This window comes from Bolinopsis microptera, chromosome 10, assembly GCF_026151205.1.
Source record: "Bolinopsis microptera isolate Bmic1 chromosome 10, MBARI_Bmic_1.0, whole genome shotgun sequence".
Taxonomy (NCBI): Eukaryota; Metazoa; Ctenophora; class Tentaculata; order Lobata; family Bolinopsidae; genus Bolinopsis; species Bolinopsis microptera.
Genome location: NC_087081.1, coordinates 16986036 through 16999851, shown reverse-complemented (window position 1 = coordinate 16999851; position 13816 = coordinate 16986036). Strand labels below are relative to the sequence as shown.

The 13816-nt window shown below is 41.4% G+C and overlaps 1 protein-coding gene across 1 annotated transcript in view; it reads left to right on the top strand.

Moving 5' to 3' along the window:
• LOC134822474 (coatomer subunit alpha-like) overlaps positions 1–13816 on the top strand; it is a 122982-nt gene that overhangs the window by 67223 nt on the left and 41943 nt on the right. Inside the window, exons 2-11 of the mRNA XM_063833583.1 lie at positions 2944–2984; positions 3113–3300; positions 3461–3618; positions 7643–7785; positions 8115–8255; positions 9863–10016; positions 10203–10303; positions 10685–10837; positions 11132–11293; positions 11754–11854. Coding sequence (XP_063689653.1) covers positions 2945–2984; positions 3113–3300; positions 3461–3618; positions 7643–7785; positions 8115–8255; positions 9863–10016; positions 10203–10303; positions 10685–10837; positions 11132–11293; positions 11754–11854 — 1341 coding nt within the window. The 5' untranslated portion in view covers position 2944. The remainder of the gene's footprint in view (positions 1–2943; positions 2985–3112; positions 3301–3460; positions 3619–7642; positions 7786–8114; positions 8256–9862; positions 10017–10202; positions 10304–10684; positions 10838–11131; positions 11294–11753; positions 11855–13816) is intronic.

Here is a 13816-nt window from a genome sequence, read left to right as displayed (position 1 = left end):
AACCATAACGCAAGTACAGAGCATCACGGAACTCAATCTTGTTCAGGGAGTAGCCAAATCTCTTCAATGGAAGTGCAGTAAGCCAACATCCTGAACCTTTCTCTTTGATGAACTGGAGGGATCTCTTTAGGTTGGGATCTCTTACACTGTCCTCTATTGATTTGCTAACCGTAAATAAGTGTTTCTCCTTGATTGCCTTGAGACTTTTTATAGTGTCATTTTGAATTGACATGTTGTAATGTTCAAGGGTGTTTTGCTGGTTGATAATCAGGTCTGTGAGGTCTTTTGTATGTAAATGGCACAGGCACCCCTCTTAATTTAACCCTCAGTCAAGTTTCCTATCATCGACCGAGTCGACGGAAGAGATCTCTAGATCCAACGAATCCTTATGTACTCCCTAGACTGGGTGACACTGGGATTCGAATCCTGGACCTTTTACACAGAAGGCAGAAGCTCTAACCACTAGCCCACCTATCTTGGATGGGGCGGGGGTCTAACATAGCCCAAAATAGCATACACAATACATGTTATGTTATGTGAACGATCCCCATTTATATCATACCATCTGCAACAACGACCTTCAGTCCTGTCAGGTTCATTCCAGATTGAACTATTTGTGCTCTAGGACTGAACTGAGAAACACCTGTCAGGATAGCTGCATCAACCTTGAATTTCTGCTTTTGTTTTTATTATTGGCTCCAACTGAAGCCATAAAGCTAAAGACGTTTGGTCGGCATGGCTATTCTAAACCTCAGCAAAAGTTAAAATACCTGGCAACCCTTGGGAAATGCAATGTGTGTCAAGGTATATACGGTTTTGCAGTGATTCGGAATCAAAATCGAACAATAAATTGGAAATGGCAACAAAAATTTGGAATCAGGATTTTGTAACGGCCAGCATTGTGGTAATAGTGTGGTCAGTGTATTTTCTTTTAATCAAAAATGTTTTCCAGAACCAACAGAACCGCAGTAAAGTGTTGTGCACAAGAGATGTTTACTTTACTAATGTTGTGATACTAAAATCACCTAATTTGTCCAATTTTACGTTTTACATTAAGAGGGAGAGGAGGCGCCAACAGGGGGGGGGGGGGTGCCTACATGCAACGTTACACCACTGCAGTCTTAAACAAAATATATAGCTGCAGAGTATCAACATAAGTAAGAAATTGCTAGTCTTCCTTGACGTCTTAATATATGAAGATGCCAATAATACACTTTTAATAATTTTGCAGTGGAAACAGAAACAACATAAAATTGCACCTACTCTACCTCAAAGCAACAAATTTTACCGTTTGCATCTGGGGCACTGTTATCCTTGAAAAATATAGCTACCTGATACAAATTAAATCATGATTTATAAATGATTTATAATGCCTCTCTGGGCATCTCAAAAAGAAATTCATAGAAAATGAACACTTTACGTTTGAAACCATATAATTACAAACTTTAAAAAAATTCAACTAAATACCTTTGATATTAACCTTCTTCCTCTTAGCTACCAATGGATTCTCTTTCATATAACTTACATAACTATTCCTATTAAACACAGACACATCTATCCTATCAAAGATGTCATATATCAATATATACAATAAATTAAATCAAGTGATGCAATTGGCAGAGCACAATCGTAAATCCTGAGCAATAGGTATCATCTATCACTCGTAGCATGATTCAACTGCTGGCCCAAGCTAATTGTAAATGGTGCTGCAATATAAGTTGCTTATTGTGTGGCGGGATGACAACTAACTAAAAAAGAAAAATAAACTTGTATAATAATTAATTCAGCTGAACCAACACATAGCAAGAGCCACATTAACATTGGGGCTGTCTACCAAATTTGAATGACAAACAATAACAAGAAATCAAACATATCATAAATAGTTATAAGTATTTTGCTCATCACAATTCTGTCACAACTGAGAACAAGAACAAGAATTGCGCCCGTTATTCGTTTTGGCAAACGCTAGATTTCCATTTCCTATAACTATAAATATAAGCTCTAATCAGCTCACTTTATAATAATAATATTGAAACACATCAGTACACTACACGTGCTATTTAAACGCCATGTACAAATTGGGCTTATTACCTAATACTATACATAACATAGTATACAATAAAATCGTGCTGCGCATTCATTGACCACAAGTTAGCTATACACCACATCTCCGCAAGCAATCCTCGCGCGCCCGGTAAGTTGTCATGGTAACTAACGAACGAACGAAAGGAATGACACCATATTCACTATTGCCTTTTTACAAAAGGGTGAAATGGAAAAAATAAGGGAGACAAGTGGACGGGAAATCGGACGGACAGAATTATAACCAACAAAAAACACATTTCTGGAAAGCTAATCTGGCCAGACTGTATCGGCAGCCCAGAGATACTTGATCAGTCTGGCCCTAAAAGTAGAAATCCGCTCTGACTGCCGGATACATACTGGTAGACTATTCCACTGGTAGACTATTCCAATTCAGTATCACACCCCCCACTGGTAGTCACTGTGTTCAACATCCCACCCCCCCCCCCCCTCCCCCAATACTAACCACCTAATCTCAGACAATTTAAAAACACTTTATGGCTACACTAAAAGTCTGGAAATTGTCTCACTGCTTCTGAAGTTCATATCCTACAACCAATGAAATATAAAATGATGCTCTAAAACTGCTATTAACAAAAACCAGTTTCGCCCTTTTTCCCAGACTCCTTTCAGCAACGATAACCATAGTTAACTATAGATAACTGCCAGTTAAGAAATCAAGTCCACAAATTGTTAAAACTGTCTTGCTAATAATTGTCAATAATTGGGTTGTTTTACCCATGGCATGAGGTTTCAGATATGATACTAATTCCTATTAAAATGTTTGCTTAGAAACGTGATAAGTGTCCACATATTCTATTATAAGGTATTAACTCATTTTAACAGCTCCCAATCGTTTAGGATGCTTGACAAGTTCAAGACCAAGTCTGCCCGTGTTAAAGGTAAAACGAAATTTTAAAAACACTTGATTAGTGATGAAGCTTTCTCAGGACCAAATTTTGAAGTTTTAAATACTTGTTAATGAAAGTCCACAGATAAAGTCACCACCTAAATGTTTCCTTTCAACCAGGAATATCATTCCACACAACACGACCATGGGTTCTAGCCTCGCTCCACTCTGGAGTAATCCAACTCTGGGACTACAGGATGGGTACCCTGATAGAGAAGTTTGACGAACATGACGGTCCTGTTAGAGGAGTTCACTTCCACATCTCTCAACCATTGTTTGTGTCTGGTGGTGATGATTACAAGATCAAGGTTTACTTCTTCTTAGTTCTTTTATACGATATTAAGAGTTCAAGCATATTTGGTGATCTTTTCCAGATTCATTTACTGAATGGTTCATTTTATTCCTCGACATTCAAAGCACGTTCATGCATCTGGAGTTGTTCACCCAATTAAAACCATTTCACTGCAGGTTTGGAACTACAAGCAAAGGAAATGTCTGTTCACAATGTTGGGTCACCTCGATTACATTCGGACCACGTTCTTCCACGACGAGCACCCTTGGATAGTGAGCTGTTCTGACGATCAGACCATCAGGATCTGGAACTGGCAGAGCCGCTCTTGTATCAGGTTAGAGATCACTTACTTCTCCTGTAAAACTTATTTACAGACTAACTCAGTTATTAATTACTAATTAATTAATTAATTAATTACTCCGTTTTCTGCAATGTATAATGTTTCGTATCTGGACTTTGACAGCCTTTTATTATGATATATGTACATTTAGTACAAGGTGAGTAATGGTAGGTAAGGTGTCTGTAATTCCGGGTTTATATAGTAGATTATAATCCTGTGTTAGTGTTAAACATGTTAGGGATCCAGGAAACAAATATATAATGTGTTTTTACAGAATAATATTAATATTACGTAAAATATTAACACACATGTTTGTCTCCAGCTCTAACAACCCAACTCTCAGTGTACTAACAGGACATGTTTGTCTGCAGATCTAACAACCCCACTCTCAGTGTACTAACAGGACATGTTTGTCTGCAGATCTAACAACCCCACTCTCAGTGTACTAACAGGACATGTTTGTCTCCAGCTCTAACAACCCCACTCTCAGTGTACTAACAGGACATGTTTGTCTCCAGCTCTAACAACCCCACTCTCAGTGTACTAACAGGACATGTGTGTCTCCAGCTCTAACAACCCCACTCTCAGTGTACTAACAGGACATGTGTGTCTCCAGATCTAACAACCCAACTCTCAGTGTACTAACAGGACATGTGTGTCTCCAGCTCTAACAACCCCACTCTCAGTGTACTAACAGGACATGTTTGTCTCCAGCTCTAACAACCCCACTCTCAGTGTACTAACAGGACATGTTTGTCTCCAGATCTAACAACCCAACTCTCAGTGTACTAACAGGACATGTGTGTCTCCAGCTCTAACAACCCCACTCTCAGTGTACTAACAGGACATGTTTGTCTCCAGCTCTAACAACCCCACTCTCAGTGTACTAACAGGACATGTGTGTCTCCAGCTCTAACAACCCCACTCTCAGTGTACTAACAGGACATGTTTGTCTCCAGCTCTAACAACCCCACTCTCAGTGTACTAACAGGACATGTTTGTCTCCAGCTCTAACAACCCAACTCTCAGTGTACTAACAGGACATGTTTGTCTCCAGATCTAACAACCCAACTCTCAGTGTACTAACAGGACATGTTTGTCTCCAGCTCTAACAACCCCACTCTCAGTGTACTAACAGGACATGTTTGTCTCCAGCTCTAACAACCCAACTCTCAGTGTACTAACAGGACATGTTTGTCTCCAGATCTAACAACCCCACTCTCAGTGTACTAACAGGACATGTTTGTCTCCAGCTCTAACAACCCAACTCTCAGTGTACTAACAGGACATGTTTGTCTCCAGCTCTAACAACCCCACTCTCAGTGTACTAACAGGACATGTTTGTCTCCAGATCTAACTACCCCACTCTCAGTGTACTAACAGGACATGTTTGTCTCCAGCTCTAACAACCCAACTCTCAGTGTACTAACAGGACATGTTTGTCTCCAGCTCTAACAACCCAACTCTCAGTGTACTAACAGGACATGTTTGTCTCCAGCTCTAACAACCCAACTCTCAGTGTACTAACAGGACATGTTTGTCTCCAGCTCTAACAACCCAACTCTCAGTGTACTAACAGGACATGTTTGTCTCCAGCTCTAACAACCCCACTCTCAGTGTACTAACAGGACATGTTTGTCTCCAGATCTAACTACCCCACTCTCAGTGTACTAACAGGACATGTTTGTCTCCAGCTCTAACAACCCAACTCTCAGTGTACTAACAGGACATGTTTGTCTCCAGCTCTAACAACCCAACTCTCAGTGTACTAACAGGACATGTTTGTCTCCAGCTCTAACAACCCAACTCTCAGTGTACTAACAGGACATGTTTGTCTCCAGCTCTAACAACCCAACTCTCAGTGTACTAACAGGACATGTTTGTCTCCAGCTCTAACAACCCCACTCTCAGTGTACTAACAGGACATGTTTGTCTCCAGATCTAACAACCCAACTCTCAGTGTACTAACAGGACATGTTTGTCTCCAGCTCTAACAACCCCACTCTCAGTGTACTAACAGGACATGTTTGTCTCCAGATCTAACAACCCAACTCTCAGTGTACTAACAGGACATGTTTGTCTCCAGCTCTAACAACCCAACTCTCAGTGTACTAACAGGACATGTTTGTCTCCAGCTCTAACAACCCAACTCTCAGTGTACTAACAGGACATGTTTGTCTCCAGCTCTAACAACCCCACTCTCAGTGTACTAACAGGACATGTTTGTCTCCAGATCTAACTACCCCACTCTCAGTGTACTAACAGGACATGTTTGTCTCCAGCTCTAACAACCCAACTCTCAGTGTACTAACAGGACATGTTTGTCTCCAGCTCTAACAACCCAACTCTCAGTGTACTAACAGGACATGTTTGTCTCCAGCTCTAACAACCCCACTCTCAGTGTACTAACAGGACATGTTTGTCTCCAGATCTAACAACCCAACTCTCAGTGTACTAACAGGACATGTGTGTCTCCAGCTCTAACAACCCCACTCTCAGTGTACTAACAGGACATGTTTGTCTCCAGCTCTAACAACCCCACTCTCAGTGTACTAACAGGACATGTGTGTCTCCAGCTCTAACAACCCCACTCTCAGTGTACTAACAGGACATGTTTGTCTCCAGCTCTAACAACCCCACTCTCAGTGTACTAACAGGACATGTTTGTCTCCAGCTCTAACAACCCAACTCTCAGTGTACTAACAGGACATGTTTGTCTCCAGATCTAACAACCCAACTCTCAGTGTACTAACAGGACATGTTTGTCTCCAGCTCTAACAACCCCACTCTCAGTGTACTAACAGGACATGTTTGTCTCCAGCTCTAACAACCCAACTCTCAGTGTACTAACAGGACATGTTTGTCTCCAGATCTAACAACCCCACTCTCAGTGTACTAACAGGACATGTTTGTCTCCAGCTCTAACAACCCAACTCTCAGTGTACTAACAGGACATGTTTGTCTCCAGCTCTAACAACCCCACTCTCAGTGTACTAACAGGACATGTTTGTCTCCAGATCTAACTACCCCACTCTCAGTGTACTAACAGGACATGTTTGTCTCCAGCTCTAACAACCCAACTCTCAGTGTACTAACAGGACATGTTTGTCTCCAGCTCTAACAACCCAACTCTCAGTGTACTAACAGGACATGTTTGTCTCCAGCTCTAACAACCCAACTCTCAGTGTACTAACAGGACATGTTTGTCTCCAGCTCTAACAACCCAACTCTCAGTGTACTAACAGGACATGTTTGTCTCCAGCTCTAACAACCCCACTCTCAGTGTACTAACAGGACATGTTTGTCTCCAGATCTAACTACCCCACTCTCAGTGTACTAACAGGACATGTTTGTCTCCAGCTCTAACAACCCAACTCTCAGTGTACTAACAGGACATGTTTGTCTCCAGCTCTAACAACCCAACTCTCAGTGTACTAACAGGACATGTTTGTCTCCAGCTCTAACAACCCAACTCTCAGTGTACTAACAGGACATGTTTGTCTCCAGCTCTAACAACCCAACTCTCAGTGTACTAACAGGACATGTTTGTCTCCAGCTCTAACAACCCCACTCTCAGTGTACTAACAGGACATGTTTGTCTCCAGATCTAACAACCCAACTCTCAGTGTACTAACAGGACATGTTTGTCTCCAGCTCTAACAACCCCACTCTCAGTGTACTAACAGGACATGTTTGTCTCCAGATCTAACAACCCAACTCTCAGTGTACTAACAGGACATGTTTGTCTCCAGCTCTAACAACCCAACTCTCAGTGTACTAACAGGACATGTTTGTCTCCAGCTCTAACAACCCAACTCTCAGTGTACTAACAGGACATGTTTGTCTCCAGCTCTAACAACCCCACTCTCAGTGTACTAACAGGACATGTTTGTCTCCAGATCTAACTACCCCACTCTCAGTGTACTAACAGGACATGTTTGTCTCCAGCTCTAACAACCCAACTCTCAGTGTACTAACAGGACATGTTTGTCTCCAGATCTAACAACCCCACTCTCAGTGTACTAACAGGACATAACCACTACGTGATGTGCGCGCAGTTCCACCCTAAACAGGACCTTGTAGTGTCCGCTAGTTTGGACCAGACAGTAAGAGTCTGGGACATTACCGGACTGAGAAGGAAGAGAGCTCAGCCTGGGTCAGGTGAGTTAGTCACGTGTTAGTCACATGTTAGTCACGTGTTAGTCACTAACGTGTCATTTAATATCAATACAATCAACTCATAGATTCAGCTTTCTGTCATGTTGATAAAATCAATGTTATTTTCCGTGTTTTGTCAAGAACTGGAGCGGTAATTATTTGTATTACTGATTGAGAGGGGACCCCCCCTGATTGATGATTAATGATGGGCATGGAATGATCTGGTAAGAATGTTTGTTATGTCGTCTACGAGTAGATGGTGGTGAATCTTATCTCTGGTTGAAGTGACGTCACATGTTAGTGACTAAGTGAATTCAATGTAATAATTTCAGCCGATACATTTCGCACCCAAACACCAGGTCAGATAGATCTGTTTGGACAGAGTGATGCGCTCGTGAAGCACGTGCTGGAGGGACACGACCGAGGAGTTAACTGGGTCCACTTCCATCCTACCCAACCTCTAATTGTTAGCGGTAAGTTAACTGGGCCCACTTCCATCCTACCCAACCTCTAATTGTTAGCAGTAAGTTAACTGGGCCCACTTCCATCCTACCCAACCTCTAATTGTTAGCGGTAAGTTAACTGGGCCCACTTCTATCCTACCCAACCTCTAATTGTTAGCGGTAAGTTAACTGGGCCCACTTTCGTCCTACCCAACCTCTAATTGTTAGCGGTAAGTTAACTGGGCCCACTTCCATCCTACTCAACCTCTAATTGTTAGCGGTAAGTTAACTGGGCCCACTTTCGTCCTACCCAACCTCTAATTGTTAGCGGTAAGTTAACTGGGCCCACTTCCATCCTACCCAACCTCTAATTGTTAGCGGTAAGTTAACTGGGCCCACTTCCATCCTACCCAACCTCTAATTGTTAGCAGTAAGTTAACTGGGCCCACTTTCGTCCTACCCAACCTCTAATTGTTACTTTGTTAGCGGTAAGTTAACTGGGCCCACTTTCGTCCTACCCAACCTCTAATTGTTAGCGGTAAGTTAACTGGGCCCACTTTCGTCCTACTTAACCTCTAATTGTTAGCGGCAAGTTAATCAACTTTGTAGAGGGGGAGAGAGGTAATTCCCATTTGTATCGATCGGAAATTAATTGAATGGTTGTAAACTCCACAAGTTTTATTCACATTATGTAAGTAATAAACAGCAGTAAGTGGTTAGTTACTGGTTAGTAAGAGTCTAGTTAGAGGTTACTTACTGGTTAGTAAGAGGCTAGTTAGAGGTTAGTTAGAGGTTAGTTAGAGGTTAGTTAGTGCTTAGTTAGAGGTTAGTTTGTGGTTAGTTCTGCACATGTTCACATGACGATATTACTACCTGTCAGCACAGTACACGTTCAATTAGTTCCAATGGTCGGATCTTATGGGTAATGACTTTAAGTTGCTCTGGTTACTATGGTGATATTGCTCTGGTCGGGCGCGCTTCTAATTTTGAGTTCCTGTCAAGAAGATTGTATCCTGTAACTAATGAAGCGTATCTGGTATCTTATATATGTAGTATCTTATTTACTTGTCAGAAACAATTAGTATGGGAGTTTTTGGCTTCGTAATTATTTTAATTTTCTGTAACGTCATCCGAATCTCACGGTATTTATGTTAAACAAGTTTCCGTCTGACAGAGCTTACAGTGATGATTTTGGGAGATTTAACAGGAATATTTACAAAGGAGTGATTCTCACATTTAACATATTATCAGAGGAGGATATTTTATATATAGTAGGATTGTGCAGAAACATTAAAATATCGATATTATATACCTGTCATTAAGGAAGAGTTCCTCTTACTAATTCACAGAATCGTGATTTAAACAAATGTTTCAAACAATTATCATCAGAAATGCGGCCATTTATATCGTTACCATAATAAGTTGCAGGCTGAGTTATATTTCTGTTAGTCTGATATAATATACAGGGTTTCTCCGTCGGAAGAGGCTATATCTCACTTCAGAGAGACTATAATATATATCTATATAATATATAGATATTATATCCCACACTGATCAGGAACATTCGTCAGAGAACGAACTAGAAATGCTATAGGAATGAGATATTTAACAATGTGAAGCTAAGATAAGCCCACCAGGAGCGGACGATAGACAGGTGAAGTTGTGGAGGTTTAACGAGGCGCGCGCATGGGAGGTGGACACGTGCAGGGGGCATTACAACAATGTCAGCAATGTTATCTTCCATCCTAGAAATGAGATTATAATCTCTAACTCCGAGGATAAGAGCATTAGGTGAGTACTTCAAGATTAGGATTAATAGTACTGCTGTTTTCATGTAGAGCGGCTTTAACATAATATTTTCAACTTATATTAATTCTGCGTAAACCAATCCAAATTTTATAAGGGGGAGTCATACAAAAGTCATTAAATTATATCAAACTATTACTTTAAACCCACCTAATTACGATAAACTCCCAGATTGTGGGACCTGAACAAGAGGAACTGTGTAAATACCTTCAGAGGAGAAGATAGATACTGGTGTATAACTGCTCACCCTGCTCTCAACTTATTTGCTGCAGGTTTCATCTCTTAAGTAGTCTGTAGTTACCTGACTAGTGACTACTAACACGACAAGTTCACATTTCACTTGCTAAACCGTACCCGGTTGTTTACATGGAAATAAATACAGCTTCCCTATATAGTATACAATGTTACACTACTGCACTGTCAGTGTTATACTGCACTGTCAGTGTTACACTGCACTGTCAGCGTTACACTGCACTGTCAGTGTTACACTGCACTGTCAGTGTTACACTGCACTGTCAGCGTTACACTGCACTGTCAGCGTTACACTGCACTGTCAGTGTTACACTGCACTGTCAGCGTTACACTGCACTGTCAGTGTTACACTGCACTGTCAGTGTATACCATATTAGTTATTACTACCAGTTCTTGTCCAGGTCATGATAACGGAATGATAATATTCAAGCTGGAGCGGGAGAGACCAGCCAGTGTGGTCCACGAGAACTCTGTCTTCTTCATCAAGGACAGGTTCCTGAGAAAATACACCTTCGGTAGTGGCAAGGATGTTGCTGTACTGCAGCTCAAACACGGTCAGTACTCAGTAGATACACTATACAGACCTTTTTATAATCCTTGTTATGACCTGTTTCCAACCCGCTATACCTATAAACACACCTATAAACACACCTATAAACACACCTATAAACACACCTATAAACACACCTATAAACACACCTATAAACATTAAACACACCTATAAACTCACCTATAAACACACCTATAAATAAACCTATAAACACACCTATAAACACACCTATAAACACACCTATAAACACACTATAAACACACCTATAAACACACCTATAAACACACACTATTTGCAGGAGACAGCAACTGTCAGCCCAACTGTTTGTCCTACAACCCCGCTGAGAGCAGTATTATAGTGTCCACTGTAAACAGCAGTAAGAATGCAGGCACCACCTACTACGAGGTGTACCAGATAGGCAAGGATAGAGGTGATAGAAATGACGTTCAGATGGGTGAAGGTACTCGTTTTACTAACTAAACCGTGACCTTATCCAAGAGAAGTTGTCATCCAAAAAAAGTTCCCAAAAATTCCCCGTACCCTCTAATAACATGAACACCAAGCTAATGCTTGTTCTAGATCACTGAATATGGAATCTGTACTTTAGACACATACAATATCGAATATTGAAACTTGTTAAAACTTGTTTAAAGTTCAAACATATTTAAACCCATTGTAAAAGGTACCAAATATCTGAAAATAAATCTTAGATCCACTCTGAAGTTTAAAGCTTAGTTTACTTAGAAACAGTAGTTCCTGGTATTATACTTAGTACCTGATCCCCCAAAACCCCCCCCCCCCCCCCGCCCCCGGCCCCCGGCCCCCCTCCCCCCCGCCCCCCCCCCCCCCCTAGTTACTAGATCCTGGTTTTCTGAATAATCTTGTAAAATGTCCAGGCATGAATAATGAAAACCGTGCAGGTAAGAGAATGAAAGGTGTGACCGCTGTTTGGGTAGCACGAAACAGGTACGCTGCTCTGGATAGCTCCGGAAAACTACTTGTTAAATCAAGCAGCCACGAGGTAAAATATATTTACACTTAAACTACCCGGCCAAACTACTTGTTAAATCAAGCAGCCACGAGGTAAAATATAGTTAGACTTAAACTACCCGGCCTCAAGCAGCCACGAGGTAAAACATAGTTAGACTTAAACTACCCGGCCTACTTGTTAAATCAAGCAGCCACGAGGTAAAACATAGTTAGACTTAAACTACCCGGCCTCAAGCAGCCACGAGGTAAAACATAGTTAGACTTAAACTACCCGGCCTACTTGTTAAATCAAGCAGCCACGAGGTAAAATATATTTAGACTTAAACTACCCGGCCTACTTGTTAAATCAAGCAGCCACGAGGTAAAATATATTTAGACTTAAACTACTTGTTAAATCAAGCAGCCACGAGGTAAAATATATTTAGACTTTAACTACCCGACCTCATTTTAACTTGTTAAATCAAGCAGCCACGAGGTAAAATATAGTTAGACTTTAACTACCCGGCCTACTTGTTAAATCAAGCAGCCACGAGGTAAAATATAGTTAGACTTTAACTACCCGGCCTACTTGTTAAATCAAGCAGCCACGAGGTAAAATATATTTAGACTTTAACTACCCGACCTCATTTTAACTTGTTAAATCAAGCAGCCACGAGGTAAAATATATTTAGACTTAAACTACCCGGCCTCACTTCACAATCCAAACCCGGCCTCATTTTAACGCTTACCGGGCATCTTAAATCTTCACAACTTAAACCCGGCCTCATTTTAACGCTTACCGGGCATCTTAAATCTTTACAACCCAAACCCGGCCTCATTTTAACGTTTACCGGGCATCTTAAATCTTTACAACCCAAACCCGGCCTCATTTTAACGCTTACCGGGCATCTTAAATCTTTACAACTTAAACCCGGCCTCATTTTAACGCTTACCGGGCATCTTAAATCTTCACAATTTAAACCCGGCCTCATTTTAACGTTTACCGGGCATCTTAAATCTTTACAACCCAAACCCGGCCTCATTTTAACGTTTACCGGGCATCTTAAATCTTTACAACCCAAACCCGGCCTCATTTTAACGCTTACCGGGCATCTTAAATCTTCACAACTCGAACCCGGCCTGATTTTGACGTTTACCGGGCATCTTAAATCTTCACAACTCGAACCCGGCCTGATTTTGACGTTTACCGGGCATCTTAAATCTTCACAACTTAAACCCGGCCTCATTTTAACGCTTACCGGGCATCTTAAATCTTCATATCACAAATCCGGCCTCATTTCAACGCTTACCGGGCATCTTAAATCTTTACAACCCAAACCCGGCCTCCATTTTAACGCTTACCGGGCATCTTAAATCTTCACAACTCAAACCCGGCCTCATTTTAACGCTTACCGGGCATCTTAAATCTTCATATCACAAATCCGGCCTCATTTCAACGCTTACCGGGCATCTTAAATCTTTACAACCCAAACCCGGCCTCCATTTTAACGCTTACCGGGCATCTTAAATCTTCACAACCCAAACCCGGCCTGATTTTAACGCTTACCGGGCATCTTAAATCTTCACAACTCAAACCCGGCCTCATTTTAACGCTTACCGGGCATCTTAAATCTTCACAACTTAAACCCAGCCTCATTTTAACGCTTACCGGGCATCTTAAATCTTCACAACTCAAACCCGGCCTCATTTTAACGCTTACCGGGCATCTTAAATCTTCACAACTTAAACCCGGCCTCATTTTAACGCTTACCGGGCATCTTAAATCTTCACAACTCAAACCCGGCCTCATTTTAACGCTTACCGGGCATCTTAAATCTTCACAACTCAAACCCGGCCTCATTTTAACGCTTACCGGGCATCTTAAATCTTCATAACTTAAACCCGGCTTGATTTTAACGCTTACCGGGCATCTTAAATCTTCACAACTTAAACCCAGCCTCATTTTAACGCTTACCGGGCATCTTAAATCTTCACAACTTAAAACCGGCCTCAT